The following is an 18,597-nucleotide window of genomic DNA, read 5'->3' on the forward strand; positions in this document are numbered from 1 at the left end:
TCTCACTCATCTAATCAGCTAAGCGTAATTTAACTTGTTTCACAATGGAAATAAAAGTTCAAAAACTTCATTAGAAATGCACCAGCTATCACTAAATAGACTGCTGTGGAATGAAATGAATATGTATCGATTCCTTCCGTTAAAAAGCTTTGTGTCGAGAAAAAATAAATTTTATTTTTTAAATAAATATTATTTATTATTATAATTACAAAGTTTATTATTTAAAGGGAAATAATAGCATGTTCTTAAAAGAACAAAAGCGTTCGTTACTGTCGTTACCCTGTCACTATAACCAAGAGAAATGCATTTGCTTTAAAGACCCCTGTACTTGGAACGCAGGGAAGTCATGACACATCATGGGAGATGATCGGGTTAAGTGGGAGAGGTGAGGACGCATAGAACCATGCATTCATGCAATACTGCCTGAAGCATTATAACACCTTCAGTCACAGGGGGCACATAGACGTTAAGGGTTTTAAACGTTCATCCAAGTTCAGGAACTGTTTCTGCTTCATCCTTAGATCTTCACATTGCACTATAGTTTAACCCAGCAGACACAGAGCACAAGCAGACACACACAGGGCGCAGTTCACACACACTAGCTCATTTGGACCATATGTCTCTGGTCTGTGGGAGGAAGCCAGAAAGCCTGGAGAAAACATATGTGAAAACAGGGGAAAAGCTACTAACTTGGCCCAGAAAAAACACAGTTTCAAACCAATGATCCTGGAGCTGTGAAACAACAATGATATCCACTCTGCCGTTGTGCCGCCTGTAAGGCGGTTTATTCTTTATTGATTTTACAAGACTTTTATGCTTGTGGAGCATTAAAATGTAATACAAATAAAAGGACTACATTACCCACAACATAACTAAACTAAATTGCTCATGATGTCGTCGAGTATTGTTTCATAGAAGCAGTCCTTTAATGGTCGGCAGTGTTATCACAACTTCATTCAAACACTTCATAGAAACACATTAAAGAGCTGTTGGCTAAAAATCTGATGTTACCAGAATTGCCTCTGAGAGCAGGGAACATGAATTTTATAAAGAGTCAAGATGAATCAGACAGCTGTTCTCTGTTATGTGTTTTAACTGTTTTGAAGTATAACAATTATACTGAAGGATAATACAAGAAAAGCTATTAACAGTGTATTAGCCTTCCCTGAATGAACGAGTGTATGAATCTAGCTGACCAGGTAAACAGCCCACCTCAAGACAGTGTGATAGGGGCCAGGGCTTTCTTCCCAGTTACTATTAATTTGACGGACAATTTTTATTGGGCCATTTTCCAGTGTGTTATTTGAGAGCAGGTTTTATCCATTCCCCTGAAGAGTCGAGGGACACCTGATAATCACAAAAGCAAATTCTAAACCAAAGAAAACAACCAATCGTACAGCTTCCAGATTCCTGGAAAAACTCCTCAGTTGATTACTTCTAATGCAATTTCCTTAACATGTCAACACTTGCTTGGGTCTCATTCAAAGGAAAAGAGAACACAAATGGTCTTCTTGTACCTGTGAAGGAACAGGTAAAGGTTTATTACCTAACAGACACACCGTTTCAGCTGTGGAGCCTTCTTCAGGTGTCAAGAGAAATGTTGCGTCTCTTTTCTTTTCCTTTGAATAATAATTAACCTTTACCTATTCCTATGCATGCTGACACAGCTACCTGCCTGAATGTCTCGTACTTGTGACGGGTGTGGCACTAAACCAGAAGATTTGTCTTTTGCAAATATGCTAGAACTTAAAAATCGAGTTTAAAAATACCTTTTGATTGCTAAAATCCATATTTAAACATCTATGTATTAATTGGCAATTCGACCATGCAAACAATAATGCAACATTGTTAAGAATGCCATATTGTATAGTGGGAGAATAGCCTGCAAGTGTAAGTGACAACAAGAGTAATGCCTTTGTCTTTATTCTCTTAACATCCTTCAGCTAGTAACATGCTTTGTGTTGAAATCATGTGTCTCAAGGCAGTCAGTGATAACGGTTTCACAGGCCAGGACACCGGTATAGCAATTCTCCTGGAAAGTGCTGTGGGGTATGACATTGACCTGAGGAACATTGCAGTATCCTGGAAACACGGACCATGGAAAATGACAACATCAGTCATTCATCTGGCACACTAACCTCAAAGAAGGGATCATTAGCATTTTGCTATCCCCAAGCAAGAAGCTTGGCAATACAAACATTTCAAAAGATGGACATAATTCTATCGTCTTTCACAATAAAGAAGTGTTATTAAATGATCCTGCTCCAATGGCAATGTTTCCCGGTGAACTGAAAGAAGGGCCAAAGAGCACTGAAAGCAAACATGCACAAGTACATAGCTGAGTCTGTAACTACTGACTGAGATACACTAGACTGAACAAGAATCACAGCAGTTTGTTGACCAGTTGCAGAAACACTGAAATTTGACTGCAGAGAGATTTTCTTTTTTGCATTAGGAGCAGATATGGGCACAGCTGGTACCTTACTTTGGCAAGGATGTTGTAAAAATCCAAACTCATTCCAAATACAATACAAGAGCCACAGCATGAAAACTTTGAAGGTATTTTCCTTGAACAGTTTTCTGACCCTTTGTACAAACAACCTGTAAATATAACACAATCCTGATTACATATTTGATTTTCTCCTTAAACATATGGTTACGGATAGTTCCCCTTCAAAATCTGGATGTGAACTACAGTACTACATCATGAGCTTGGTAAGCCTTGACTTGGGAATTTTCTTCTCTTTTCTTCCTTATACATACAGAATAGCTGTTTTGTGACACAGAGCTCTTGAAAACACACATTTTATAGTGTAGGGAATAATATGAGGTGTCAGTACAAAATAATTTTTACTGAGCTGCTTTCAGATGTGTTTCTGGGATTCAGCAGCCCACGCAATAGTTGAGTGGTAGCAACTTCCTGAAAATATTCCACCCTGACTACCCACCAGCACTGAAGTCTAAAATACAGAATGTGCATTGAAGATTTTACTCAGGCACATCTACAGAATTCAGATATGGCCAATCATTTCAACAGAGGAAAGCAAAACCAATACTGTACATGATTTTCTGATTTTTATATATTTAATATAATAGAAAATCTGATTTACAAAATGACTTATATGAGACAACATGTTTGCATGTGTTACTGTACTGTAGATTACAAATTTAAATTGAATCCTAAACAGAAAATTACAGGAATCTAAGGTATCAAAGGATAGCCACCCCTGCAGGGAAGCATACAGCTGGCTGGAAGATGACTTACAGACTCAGGCTTCGTGAGTCTATATTCTTATAGAGTTATATCCTTATCCTCATTATCTGTGAAATGGTTTTAGTAGACAGAATCTCAAAGATATTCCTCAGATACCAGAACTGATTGAGAGAATGTATAAAGGGCCAATGAACAGCAGTATTTAACAGGTAATTTGTTAGTAACTGTTGCTGTCTCATTTCATGTACATATCAGTGCACAGTGCCTTCTAATGGGCTGTGATATTTCTATTTTCATGTCCTGAATCACACCTGGTATACAAAATTGAGTGCGTCTTGTGTAAATTGGAGTACAAATTGCCACATTACATCAGTACTTCTGTGTATTGAGCATTTACTTTAATGTTTGTTTTTTCTCACTCCCTTCTTGCTATACTCCAAAATATCTAGTTCATTTAGCATTGATGTTTTTCTCTGATATTCTTCCGTTTCTGTGCACCTGTTGGTAAAAATATTTCTGTTTCCCATTAAAATGCAGATTAGTTGGAACAAATGTTTTTAATTTATGTACCTATTTTAGGTCAATCATTAAAAATAAAATAAATACCATTCCAGCTCTTCTTCAGAGGGTGACTGTATGGCTCAATTTTAAGCAGGGCCCTTTGAGGAAACATCCTTGAAATGAAAGACTTTAATGTGTAAATTCAGCATTTTCCTTTTGCTGAGATGACTGTTGGTTCTTAATGCCTGCGCAAAGTAAACATGCAGTACTGATTATCAGCTTTAGGAACTGCTGCAGAGGAATTCGAATCCTCAGAATAATTTTATTAGAAATATTCCATTCATGTGAGTTTTTAGCTCTTGTTAGTTAGACCACACTCAAAATAACTGCTCAAAATGAGCCCTCGATGATGGAGTTGAGATAGTGAAATTCATGTTTAGAGTATGAAAGTTTTACCAAAAACATAGCATCACTGGAGGAGAAAAAGTTTCTCTCACTCTTGCTTTTGTGTGTAATCTTAAAGTAAACACACTGCTTGTGTTTTTAAGGTTTACAGGCTCATCGCTGCCTCTAAGTTTTCCAGGTGGGGAAAATATTGACTCATCACATTCATTCATTTATTGAAATTTATGGCCCATCAGCTGGTTTTTAAATGGCATTTTTTGAACATAGACAATTATGCGAGCGGAATTGAATAATAATTATTCATTTGTGTATTTTAATATCTGAGCATAAATATGAAACAAGTATCATTAAAGTCTGTATGGAGTCTTATCTGTAATAAAATAATTTCCCTACATAATTATTATTGTTTAGATAGACAGCCTTAATCATAGGAACAGTCAATTTTCACCAAATATTTAATGTACGTGTGATTTGAAGCATTATGCTAATGTATTAGCATAAGAACAACTATTATAAAGACATTAGAAATACAAGCCAACTCCCACTGGCCCTTCAGTGTATAATTTGCGACATGACACATTCATCTGTCAGTTGCTCTGTGTAGATTTCAATCAGATGGTGCACTTACTGGGACTGGAGAAAGAAAAACAAGCTCAGTTTCTGGCAAAACGTACTTTAAATGCAGCATATAAATCTTATCTCTGTCGCATCTATAGAACTGTTTTAGGCAGCTGTGACAAAGGCTTCAGAAACATCTGGCAGAGGGATTTAGAAGAAGCAGTATAAGCGCAGGCGATCTGCTTGCAGATAGACCAGGTTACACTATGAGGGAGTGGACATGACTGGCAAACAGGCACAGATATTAATTGAAGTAAAGCTGGATGCATTTACACATGTAATGTTAAGGGACCCTTTCATCCTTCTAACCAGGGTTTTAATTCCCTGAGCAGAAATAAGTTAAATGCAAATTTTGCATCATGTCAAAATGCATCCTGATGGGCACAAGTGAATATAGTATGTGATGGGCACTTCTTTGGCAGAAATAATGCTGAAGCATTGTCTTAGGAATTGCTTGGTAAACTAAAGTTATTAAATCTGGCAATCCATATCCTTTACCTGTACAATGCAATGGTATGATAAGTGTCTGAGCTGATACTTAGAAAATATTAGGTAAAGCTCAACCCATCTGCTTTAAGTCAAATAATATTGCCTTCCAGCATGCCACTACCAGCAATACTGTTGGAAAACAAAAGTGGGCATAATATTGCCAGAATGAAGACTCCTGTGCCTATTTTGGAGAAACACAGAATTAATGACTATATTTATGTTTTTCAGGAAGATTAATTGATTCATATATGATTGAGCATACTATAAGGCAGAGGCTAGCACACTTTTTTACATCTGTGCATTTAACAAATAACTAAACAATAGCTGTTCATTATCATGTTTATTAGTGTTTGCTTTCAACTATTACCATGTTTATTACCACCATCTGTGATTTTCACAACCTTTATTATCTAACTGCTGATGCCAAAGACAATAACAGCATGCAAATCAAACAGTTCACTTCTGGCAAAATGTCTCATTCTGTGGAAACTCAAGTCTTTGAGTTTCCACAGTCAAGTCTTGAAACTCCAGGATTCCAATAATCCTCTTACTTCAAAGCAAAGACAAAAAAGTGGAAGAAAGCAAGTCGATAGACTGATTAGATACTGTAGATGATAATTGGACTAAACAACCTTCAACATTTGGGTGGGAGTTAAGAGAAGCAGTTGCTATTATTTTGGGTATATATATCACTTAGTTCTTCATCCAATTACAATGCTATAGGAAACAGACCTGGCTTATGAGATGCTGTGGTTTAAATCAGGGGTATCAAACTCAATTCCTGAATGGACGAGCGTATTGTCTGGTGTTTTTCTCATTGTTCCACCTGAGCTCTCACTTACATTGTGGGTCTTATTATTTAACTAACTGCACAAATGTAATATTTCTAACCCCAAAGTAATATTTCTGGCACCAAAGCCATATCATACATATCCTACAGTATATGTGTCTAAGGAAAATTGTTTAATTGACATCTCAGGTTGCAAACATCAGTATACCTTAGAATTCAGTTTGACACACCTGGGTTAAATATTTGCAAAAACCTGTAATGAAGAAGAGTGTGCTCCTCTCTTACTTTAAATACTACTCTAAAGCCCGCATGATCATCATGGTCCCTATCAGGCTACAGAAGACTAAACATCATAACAAGCAAATATAACGGCACACTCTGGCATGACATTGACATTTTCTGTCTCAGTGAGTCCATGTGAAAGATAACAGTACATGCAGTACATTCTCATCATGTGGAACTGAAGGATTACTAAAAATAATGCTACAATCAGGAACAAAATAATTGATCTACTTCATCAGTTTAAAAGTAGGGCTGAGCAATGTATAAATTCACAATCACAACCTGCTGAGGTGCTCATCCTTTTGATGTGACAGGCTATGAAATATCAGTTAAGCAGGGGCTTAACAGAGGCAAATGAAGATAGCTAGCAGGCATTGAACCATCTGTACACATAATGAAATAAGAATACATTTAAATATTTTCACAGTCTGTCACAACATCTACAGATTGACCTCTTAAAGGGATACATCCTTTACAACCTATTCAAGCATATGTAAGGCACTGAAATTAACAACCCCCAAAAAATTGCTGCCAAATAAATCAAAATTTTAATGCAGTTTTAGAGGCTTTAAAGCAAATTCCTACGCACTATAAAAATAATTCTAGACACTGGTGGAATTTATAGGACAGGTATACATTTGCATTTCTAACTATATAACTTGGAGTTAATTAACCATGAAGTTTAAATGGAAGCAATTTGGGTGAGGAGATACATTTTTCAACACAGCTTATGTCCCATTGCAGGTATATACCATAATACCAGATTTTTTTTTTCAGGTGGGATTTTGAACATTCTTTGGGTATTGATTCATTCGTTTACTTTTTTCAATTCAATTGGTCCGGCAGCTAATTAGATGGTTTTGAAAAGGTGCACAGATCAATTAGCCTACCATCTTGGTTAACAGGACCTCAGTTTTGTCACATGTTTAATAGCTTATCTGTCCCAGTGTACCTGTCTGGCATTAAGGTGCTCATTCTTCCAATTTGAGCAGCTTCCCAAGAAAAAGAAATCTTTCAATCACTACAGGCTCCCACTACTTGGAATCCCAATCCAGTAGATTAAACGAATAGTCCCTCTGCTGGGATCCAAACCTTTGATCTCCAACATTGCCTTCTACTACAGAACTCTGTAAGAATCTAAGACGAAGCTGTCGGTTTTTCTGAGTGCATAAATTCAGCTTGTTATTTGTGCCCATATACTGTACTCACATTTTAAATAAAAACAAAAAAGTAAGTCTACAGAACAATAAAGAGGAAACAGAAATACCACTGAAGAAGGGACATAGTGCTGAACACATGACCCACACAGCAATCCTGCACACAAGTACCACTAGCTATCCATAGTCATCACTCATGCCACGCTCTTCAACAGAAGCCACTATATCACCTCCATATACATATCCACCAACAGACATATACATGGCCCCTCTGGCCAGTTCAAGACCACGCAAAGGGCAGCATCTTTGTCCAGCCATCTCATTTACTGCATCTGTTGCAGGTAATGCCCAGCCATTTAAACTGGCTAAACAGGCAGAAGACTGTTTCTGAAATCATATCAGAGCGGTAAGGATCATAGATCTCATGTAGCTGATATGATACTTCCCCATTTACCTCTACTAAGTAAGATTACAATGCCTCTCTAACTGTCTCTTAGAAGGATTCAAAGACACCTACATTAGAAAGACATCAGAAGCCAAAATGATCATTAAATGTGTCAACAAGTTACTCATTAATTAAATAATTTCTACTCTTTTAATTTTGTCTTCTCTACTCTTTACCTCCTATTCCTGCTGTCTCCTCCACACACCTAAAGGCTCTACAGCTGAAACTTACATTTATTCTTTGCTATAACCTTTCAGTGTGGAATTAACCTCCTCTCTTTCATTTGACAAGTATTAATGTCAAGTAGGGATTTGCAAGTACAAGAAAAATGTGCGACTGAAATGCTTTATGCTTTGCTAATGTTGTCTTTTTTCCAGTGTCCTGATTTAAATCAGATTTGTAACAAGATTAAATCAAGACACGTAAGGAGAACTAATAGATTTAATGCTATTTTTTGTTTTTTCCAGATCAAAGTAGAGAGCAGACTCTTGGAGAGCTACTGAAAATGTCTCAGACCTGGTATTTCTTCACAATCTCTGGATTAGACTATGGCAAAGTTGGGTTGCCATGAGCTCTAATTTCTCAGGTTTGCATTGGTTCCCTGGCACACCTCACCTGATTCTTGAGATCCAGTTTTGGACAGGGCCGGCCACCACTGAAGGGCTTCTCTCTGAGCCATCTGGACCGCATCTTGATCCCACTCCCACACTGAGAGCTGCAGACTGACCAGCTTGACCAGTCACTCAGCTTGCAGTCAAAGGGGCAGGGGATGTGACAGGACTCCTCAATGTACCCTGTAATTGTACATGTGCAGTACATTCTGTTTGTGTAGCTTGTTCCTCGCACTAACAGCACATTGTGAACAAGTGCCTCCTATTTGCACTCCTAAATCTCCTGCTCACAATTCATGTCTGCGTTTTATGGTCCTTGTTTAACTGCAGAGCAGAAACAAATACACGGGGCTTATGTTGTTAATGCTATTCAGGAGCAGATTGATGATGTCCCCTCATAATCTTCTCTGTTCAAGATCTGAAGAGGTACAGGCACTACACCAGCTAACTGTGCGAGTCTTGACAAACCTGGTCTTTTTATTGTGCGCTTCTAGACTACATTCCTTAACATATAACTTGAATCTTCAATGCGACATGTGGTATAACAGACACACGAGGATGGCCTTACCTGAAGGGCTGCACAGAAAGGGGTCCACGAGCCTGTCCTCCTGGTCCGTGCAGACAATGGCTCTGTAGCGAAACCCCTGGCCACACTCTTTAACCTCTCTGTGGATGCTCCATCCCAGGAAAGACTCTGTCTTGCTGTCAGCAAGGATGCAGTCAGACCAGTTCCCAAAAGGCCGAGACTGAAACTCATCACAAGGGCAAGGCTCCACTTCAACCAGAGGATATAGTTCAGTTTTCTGGCACTTTTCCTTTTTTTTACTTCGGCCTGGACACCAAAAATGAGAGAGTAAAAAAATAGACGTGGCTCAAGCAGTGACACTGCATTATCACTTGCCTTTGAAAACCTTTAAATTGGTCAATTTAAGCTACTGATCATCTCAATTAGGTTAAGAGCAGAGGTAGAATGAATAATTGGAGACATCCCTATTCTCTAGGACAGGAACTGTACATCACCAGCCTAACCTCAAGAAACCGAGGCTTGTAATCAGAGGCAACTGTCCTGTCCTGTTTCTAAATGTGGGATGGGGTAAATAGCCTAAAAATGTAAGGAATACTGAGCTATGAGTTGTATATATGCTCTCATTATCTCAATGACCTCACTGATTGAATGTTCTCACCTTCAGCTCTTAATCAACATGATTATGGTACTGGTACAGCATTCTATTTTCTTTTTATATGTAGTTTGGTAATCATAGTGAAACTTCTACAGGTTCTATTTTTTTATCATTTTTTAATGTAATTATTTGTAACAATTAGCAATTAAAGAAGACAAATGCTAAGGCACTCTCATATTATCAAAGCAATTTCAAAATAGCTGGGATGGAATTATCTGTCAGGATCTTAAATGAGTTCAAGCTATTTGCATCTTCTTACTTCTTCCTTTAGTTCAAAACTTTCCATGCAAATTATTTTAATAGGTAAAAAGTCTGTGATCCACTCCATGCTAATTAGATGGTTACTAGAGGTATGTATTATAAATAGCAAGCAAATACAGTAGCTTTATACAGGGGGTTGAAAAAATAATGCAAACACTTCACAAACAAGAGCTCATATTTTGAAGTAACTAAATCACAATTAAAAATGATTCTACACATCTGTTTCATATTAATTACAAATATGTTTCTTCTATAAAAGTTTACTTCAAAATCAGTATTTTAATAAGTGAGTTTCTAAAGCAGCACAAGAGATCTAACAGGTTTTGAAAGAGGTCAAATAGTTGGTGCTCAAACTGCATGTGTATCAGTCACAAAAACATAAATATTTCATGTGTCATGGTGATCAGTGTCAAAAATCAAGATAGCACCTGACAAGCAAGGGAAAGCAGTATCAGGAAAGAGGAATGGTGATCGAAAGTCAAAGCTCACCAACAGGGAGAAACTGACACTTAACATGATAGTTGCTAGTAACCACAAAACAACGGCCACAAAAATCAACACAGAAATAATCTACACCTCTGTGCCCTAGTCTCAATAAAAACTATACGTTGCGAGCTTCACAAAGCTAATATTTATGGTAAGGTTGCCATTCAGAAACCACTTGTAACCAAGGCCAGTCCTCAGCAATGCATAACCTGGTTTCAAGAACAGTGGAAGAAAATAATAGTCTGATTAATCCTTTTTTGCTCTTTTTTTTCCACATCCAGACGGGTTTATGTTTGGAGAAAGCCAACGGAAGCTTTCAATCTTGTGGGAGTCATTGGATCTGATTATTATTCTGCAAGACAGTATGTGCTTCCTACAGTGCAAACATTGTTATCTCAAGACATGCCCATATCCCATGACAGTAATGCCTCATATACACTGCTGAGAGTAAGAGTAAAGTGTAGACTAAGAGAAAGTTAAAATGTTGTCCTAATGGAGAGGATTATAAGGAAGACTCTACCTAGACTAGAAGAATGAAGATAAATAGATACGAGAAAAAAAGAAATATGGAGAAAGCAAGAATGTACTAAGTCTAAACACAGTCAGGTGGGGTTTCATGAACACCAGGATGAAGTCAAATGCCTCCCACTGTCCCCCCCCAAATCACTGGATCTGAACATCATTGGACCTTTATGCGAAATTCTGGAATGTAGGGTGGAGAGGAGTTTTCTACCTCCTTCATCTTTCAAAGAACGAGGGGTTTATTTTCTTGAAGAATGGTAAATATATCCCATTACAAAACTTGTATGAGAGTATTGCAAGAAGGATTGAAGCTTTTTTGAAGGCTAAGGGCAGGCCAGGCATTTCCACCAAAATTACTACATATACACTGTTTTGCAACAAGTCTTTGACACTGAACTAAAAAAAACAACAAAATGTTTTCTTTCTTTATACAAAAATGATTCTACGGTGTTCTTTTACTGAAATTTTAGCCATTTTATTCTAAGGTTTTAGTTGATAGTTCAAGATCGGTATTTGAGCTATTTTGTTACTTATGCAGAACACTGAAATTACATTTTTAGTTTTATAAATGTGTACAGAAGAACACGTTATTTTAAAGATGAGTCATTTAGACTTGATTGACAAATGTGATGGAATAGTTATTACAAGACTTTATATACAGCTTGTCTTGAGCTGTTTTGAAGATTCTGAATGAAAGACTGTTAAATTACAAGCTTGGTTTCTTCTTACCCACAGTACTCTACTGCATATAAATGTTAATAGCAAAGTTGCAAATGAATATTAGCACATAGCAAAGTTAAACACCACTCTAATGCATAGCACAGTGAAACACTAAAACAATAATGTGGCTTTCAGTAAATTGCTGATGCTTATTAACATAATTATATGTTGACGTCACACAACTTTTGATTGTGTGAAACAACTTCTGATTTTGTCTGAAAATAAAGCCTTTTGCACAGTTTGCTTGCTCAAGGTCAATTATTTTGTTCTGTTTATCTTACTTCAAGGCTGTAAAAACATCTTTAAAGGAGCCATAGTTAACGCACATTTTTGTAGGGTGACCTTATGAAGTCAGTATACTTGCAAGAATGCAGTTTCAACTATAAAAACATTCAAACATACCCTTGAAGAGGTTTGAGGAGAGTGCTTTAGTTCACATACACAGCAATCACCTTTAAACCCAAAATCAAAACCATAAAAAATGATACCAATCACTCAATTTCCATTCTTAATTCTTTAGTTTTGCCTTGTTTCAACAGCTTGCTCCTGTCATTCCAAAGGAATAAGAGTATCAGTTATGGTAGCAATGCTTTTTAATAAACCAAGTGTTGCTGTGGAGGCTATTGATTAGTGAGGCTATTGATTCCTGTGTGCTGGGATTCAGGAGAGAAGAGCCTTTGTAATAAGCGTTACATCCCAACAACCAGTGCTTCCTGATGGATGTCCACTCATGACACCTGGACATCTGGAAGAGAGCCATATCTGGATGGTGGAACTAAAGTTACAGGTAACAGTCATTACCCAAAAGGTGACCAACCAATCAATAACCTGTAGGGTGTGGAGAATCACGACCAATCAATAGCATATTTTCTCTGATTACAATGCACTTACCTTCCCTCTTCTCTCTACTCAAAACTTAGCCAGCTGACAATAATACCATATGGCTTCCACTACTGTTATCCTGGGACGAAAGCTTTTGCCTGAAGTGGACACAATTCTGCTTCCAGCCAGACCTTGTGAACAGGTATTTAACAACCATTCATTCATTTGATCACTGGAACAACATGATTGGGATTTCATCAACACACCTAAATATACCAATATTCATAAGTATAGGGCAGAGCGGTGGCTCTGTGGCTAAGAATCTGCGCCTGTGGCTGGAAGGTTATCGGTTTGCATCCCGTGGCCAGCAGAGGAATCCTATTCCATTGGGCCCCTGAGCAAGGCCCTTAACCCCAACTGTTCCAGGGGCACTGTATAAATGGCTGACCCAGCGCTCTGACCCCAGGCTTCTCTCCCTGTCTGTGTAAGTTGGTGTATGTGAAAAGACAAATTCCTAATGCAAGAAATTGTATATGGCCAATAAAGTGATCTTATCTTAAAAGCACCTTCTATAATGGGAGCAAACCAAGCTTCTCCCCACCAGTGACTCTCTAGGACAAGGCAGTCCAATTTGTTTTATCCCAGTTCTGTTCAACAAGCACAACAAGGTTTGGACATTACTTTGACGAACACTGTCAGCTGTTTCTCTATCCTTCTGCGCTGGAGTTGTACTGACACTGAATACACACTACTGCTGGAGTAGAATTCAAGGTGGACCCGTTCAATGACGACGTCTCTTGTGTACAGTAGCTCTCGAACGCGGGCCTCCGGCATCAATCAACACGGACCCAGCCAGCTGAGCTAAAGGGAAATCTCCCTTCAGCCCGACGGCTGAGGTCCCTGCTATTCACAGGGAAGGGATGTGACATCACCGCGCTGGTAAGCTGGCTAGCACAACCTGCAATGTTGGCCGTACTTTCAACACGTCTCCATTCCCACTAGAGGCAATAACACACTGGATCACTGCTATACCACCAATAAATTAGCATTCCGCTCCATCTCACAACCACATTTCAGGAAATCCATGCCTCCGTACTCCTTCTACCTGTTTACAAGCAGAAGCTAAAGAGCGCCACCTGCAGTAGAGATCTTGTAGTGCTGGTCAGACGCTGCTGAGCAAAAACTTGTTTTGAAATGACTGATTGGTGTGTATTCAAAGATTCTTACACTGATCTAAATGAGTATACAGAAGTGATCACATCCTACATCATCTGCTGCGTGGACAGATGTGTTCCTACCAGGAAGATCCTGTTATTTCCCAATCGGAAATGAACAAAGACAAATTTAACGAGTGGTCTGCTGCCTTTCCGATCAGGTGACGGAGAACTGTATAAAAAGTCAAGGTACGACCTGGAGAAAGATACTAAACTGGCAAAACAGGAATACAAGGACAAATTAGAAAAACAACTTGGGGGTGACTCAAGGCACATGCAACAAGGCTTGCGGACTATCACGAAGTGTAAAGGCAACAACAGTGGTATCTGCTATGCTGAGACATCTCTACCAGATGAGCTGAACACCTTTTACTCCTGCTTTAAGGCTCAGAACACTGAGCTGCTATCAAGGCTCCCAGTGAACCAGGGAACTTTGTGTTACAGTTCTCTGAACATGACGTGTGTGGAGCCTTTAAGAGAGTGAAAACCTGTAAAGCAGCCGGCCCAGATGGTGTCTCCCCTCATGTCCTTAAAACCTGTGCAGGTCAGCTATCACCTGTATATACAAACATTTTTAACCTCCCTCTGTCCCTGTCAGTTGTACCAGAGTGCTTCAATAAAAGCACAAGTGTGCCACTGCTTAAGAAGACCAAGGTAACTTGTTTGAACAATTACCGCCCAGTGTCATTCACTTCAGTGGTCATGAAGTGCCAGGAAAGCCTTATCTTGTCCTTTATAAATTGCACTATTATTAGGATTGCAGATGACACAACAATTAGCAGGTTCATGAGCAACAATTAGACCGGATGCAGGAGTGAGGTGGAGCATCTTACAAGATCGTGCCTTGACAACAATCTGGCCCTGTCAACAAGACAAAAGAGCTCTTTGTGGACTTCAGGAGAACCAGAGGGAGTCACACCCCAATCAGCATCGATGGCACAGCAGTGTAAACTGTCAGCTGCTTCAGGTTTCTCAGCCTGCAGATCTCCACCGTCTTGGATTGGTCTCACAACACTGCAAAAGGCACAACTGCACCTGCACTTTGTGCAGTGCTTAAAGAAATGCAGTATGGGGAAGCAGTTCCTCATGAACTTTTACTGCAGCACCACAAAAAGTGTTCATGACAGAGATGCATTACAAAGTGTTGTGGCAATGACACAGAGGATTATAAGATGTGACTGACCATCAATCGGTGAGATCCACACCATCTGCTGTCGCAATAAATCCCAATCCATCATTCAGCATCCAACCATCCCGGCCACAAACTGTTCTCCCCACTGCGCTCTGGCAAGCGGCACAGCACTATTAAAGCATGAACCACTAGACTCAAGAACAGCTTCCACCCTGCTGCAGTGTGCATCCTCAACAGCTAACTGCAATGCCTCAGACTCAATGCATGTCTGCACTATACACATTTTGCATTGTCTACCATGTTTTTTTCCCACTACTACCAATTATTGTACTCCACAACATATTTAGTTTTCCGGTTGTTATTATTTATTATATGTGTGATGTACTGTATACATTGTGTGGTGTTGTCTGTTGTACTGTGTTGTCTGCTATACTGTGTACTGTATGTCCCGAGAGAACAACGCAAATAAGCATTCCATAAAGCAATAAACTCCTCTATTCTAGTACGCAACACAATTGACTTTGAGAATTCAATTGTTATCCTAATCTCATTTTGATGCCAATTTAATTCATAAACTGTATTTGTCTGAGTATCTGAATGTTGAGTATTAACATGTGACTGATATATAACTCTATATATAGAGCTATAACCAATGTTATATTGGATGATTAATACTGTTATTTTTGTACAGTATCTCTTCCTAATCCAGATGTTGTATTTTAGTAACACTCAGGAAAACAAACTACCTTTTTGTATCCAGGCAGATTGATTAAAGTATTTGTTCTGATGTTTTATGCGCACTATCTGTGTTAATAAATGAATGTTGTGTATTTTGAATCCCTGTGCAGACTGCTTAGTATTCTGTTATTTGATTTCTTATAGGCAAGAAAAAGCTCATGCAATTTACTGTTACTATTAATAAATTGTGTCAGTAAATGTACACAACACTACAGCAGGCACCAAGTCAACCTAATAGTTAAAGGGTGAGCTTCATCTCTGAAGCAGAACACACCTTTAAATAGTGCCAGTGGTCAAAAGCACTCATGTCTGAGCTGAAAAAGTCAATGGTGTAATATAATTGTTGAGGCACAAAGTTAAAAGAGTCCTCAAGGCACATTATTGTTTTGGTTTTGGTAACTCAGACTGGGCAAACTAGTTCAGAGTATTTATGTGAGTTATGGATCCAAAGATGGGCAGCAGGCTGGTGTGCTCCTCCTTTAGTATTAAGTATATTTTGTATCTATCACACATGTGAAATCCACAGTAACTGGCACTGAGACATTATTCCTAAATTCCTGCAGTTTTTCATCTCTTTTATTCAGTTTGGCACATGCTCGAGAGGCCAACCAAATCCAATTACACTAATGATCTGAAAAATGAATATATTTCACACCATAAAGATTTCTGTTTGAGAGGTAATTACCCTCCTCCTTCCAACCCCCAGTTAATGAGACATTAACAATTAGCTAGCTCCATTATGTTTGATCAATTTTATTAAGATATGTGGGAAGTTCCCCACTTACATAAAACAAATATTCCCAAATCACACTTTAAAAAACTGACTAAAGAAATGTAAAAGCAAGGCAGAAAAAAGACGTTTGATTTAATTCAGCTATTGAAAAGTTTTGAAGGGAAGCATCAATGCAAAAAATTGCAATCCCATAAAAGCAATTAAAACCACTGGGAAACAGGGTAGAACCGAAGTCTGTTAGAACAGATTTCTGTTTTGCAGAACATAGACATTGCCGCACAATGAAACTCCCACTCTTACAGACAAGAAGTGTTCTAATCTGTTTTCCAGATTGTTCACAGCAGGTAACCTGTAAATATGGAAATTACCATCAAATTGCTCTGAAAAACAAGACACCAAAGTTACATTACAGGATAAAAAAAAACACAGCCAAGGATAATAATAGTCAAGTAAAGTCTTTACAACCATTTCAAATCCCACCCTGTCTATTTAGATGCCAGGTAGATATTTAAAGAAAAAACACTAGTGTAAGAGAATGTCCATATGGCTTCCTCTCACTTAAGAAAGCAGATAAGAATTCTGCAAGGAAGGGGGGGCTGCAGGTCAAAACTGTGGAGACAAAGAGATGTGTTATCAGCCCCTCTCCCTGCCTTGCCACCAGGTGCCTCACTGATAGAAATTTAACTAACGGGGTCTTGGTGGTGTGTCAAGAGAAGAAAGAATGACACACTGGGCACCGTGTCTGTGCAATACAAAGCAAATGCATGAAGAATAAAGAGACTTTATCTTCCCTTTCTGCTTTGTGTCTACCTGAATCTTCTCTAATAATTTATTAATAATAAAGTTTTCTGTGTGATTCCCTGCTGTTGGTTGTGCAATACTTGAAAGATATTCACTATGCAAGATAATACAATTAAACAAGTAAAAAAATACCCCTTTAACTTGATGTGTGATGCTTGTCTCAGAATAATAAATATACACTGTACATAATATTTGTAGAGCTAAATTGATAAAAAAAAAACAAATAAAAGAGGTATGCTATTTTAAAAATATAAAAAATAATGAAATAACGATATTTTACTGAATACTGCATTTCAAAATTGGAATTAGGATAAGCTAATCTAATTACTTGACGGCATGATCTAAGCTATCAATACATTACATGCATGCAGTTACAGTTATGTTCTTATAAAATAAGTAACAGAAAAGAACTGGTCAACATACGTCTTTCATAATTCAATAGACAGGTACTAAGCACAGAGATGTACAGTGACAGACTGTGCCATTACAATCACTTCACCCCTTGTAAGAACAGACAAGTTCCTAAGTCCTTCCCAGCACCTTTCCTTAATCCTCCTAATTCTCCCTTTGCTATGCCTGCTTCTGTCCAATCTATTCTCTTTCTTTTATCAACCTGATGCTCTGGTTTCATGGTTGATTCTGAAGAAGAAGCTAACTTTGTCAGTGCCTTTGAGGATTTTGAATACTTGATCAGATTCCCTCACAGTCTTCTCTATTCAGTTACACACTAAAAGGTTCAGTTCCTTCAGTCTGACAGTGTAAAATATCCGTTTAAGACCCAGAATGTATCAGGCTGTGCTTCCAGAGCATATCCTTAGTATCCTTTAGTATCCTAACATGGTGTTTGCCTTTGTTCTTGATTCTCCACACTGTCTAGAAAATGTACAGTAAATAATGTCCCATCATAATGTAAATATATATAGTCTTGTTCATAAGTAGCTTTTTCTAGCCCAGTTTCCTATTTTGAAGGAAGAGCTTGTGTTTTTTATTACCTCTATGCAAACTTTAAATTTACCTAAATGTTTTTTAATTGAATTTTTTGCTTTGACAGTGTTTGCTATTCTGCCAGCTGTTGCTGTTGCTGTCTACGTTACTAACTATACCAGAATCTAAATCATTGATACATGAGGAGCAACAGTGGTCCTAATACAGATCCTGGTGGTACACCACTAATTACATCACAATTTTAACAATTTACCACTGTACTCTCTGTTTTCGATTAAGCAATTCTCAATCCAAACACATAAACTTCTTCTTCTGCCTGTAGTTTGTAGTTTTCTCAGAATTTTTTAATGAAACTTTATTCTGAAAGCCTAAATAGACCATATTGCATGCTCGTGTGTATCTGTTAATGTCGGTGTATTCTGAACTTCCTTCGTCAATACCTGCCTTTTCTAAAGCCATGTTGACTGTCCTCTAGGATCCTATTTCAATAGAGCTGATCCTCTAGTTTGTTTTTTATACTACTTTCCATA

General features: G+C 38.1%; 1 protein-coding gene across 1 annotated transcript in view; it reads right to left on the minus strand.

Annotated features, from left to right (window-relative positions):
* thsd7ba (thrombospondin, type I, domain containing 7Ba) overlaps positions 1–18,597 on the minus strand; it is a 162,011-nt gene that overhangs the window by 20,925 nt on the left and 122,489 nt on the right. Inside the window, exons 14-15 of the mRNA XM_088930773.1 lie at positions 9,081–9,344; positions 8,517–8,695 (exon numbers count right to left, since the gene is read on the minus strand). Coding sequence (XP_088786899.1) covers positions 8,517–8,695; positions 9,081–9,344 — 443 coding nt within the window. The remainder of the gene's footprint in view (positions 1–8,516; positions 8,696–9,080; positions 9,345–18,597) is intronic.

This window comes from Atractosteus spatula, chromosome 13 (genome assembly GCF_055471065.1).
Source record: "Atractosteus spatula isolate fAtrSpa1 chromosome 13, fAtrSpa1.hap1, whole genome shotgun sequence".
Taxonomy (NCBI): Eukaryota; Metazoa; Chordata; class Actinopteri; order Semionotiformes; family Lepisosteidae; genus Atractosteus; species Atractosteus spatula.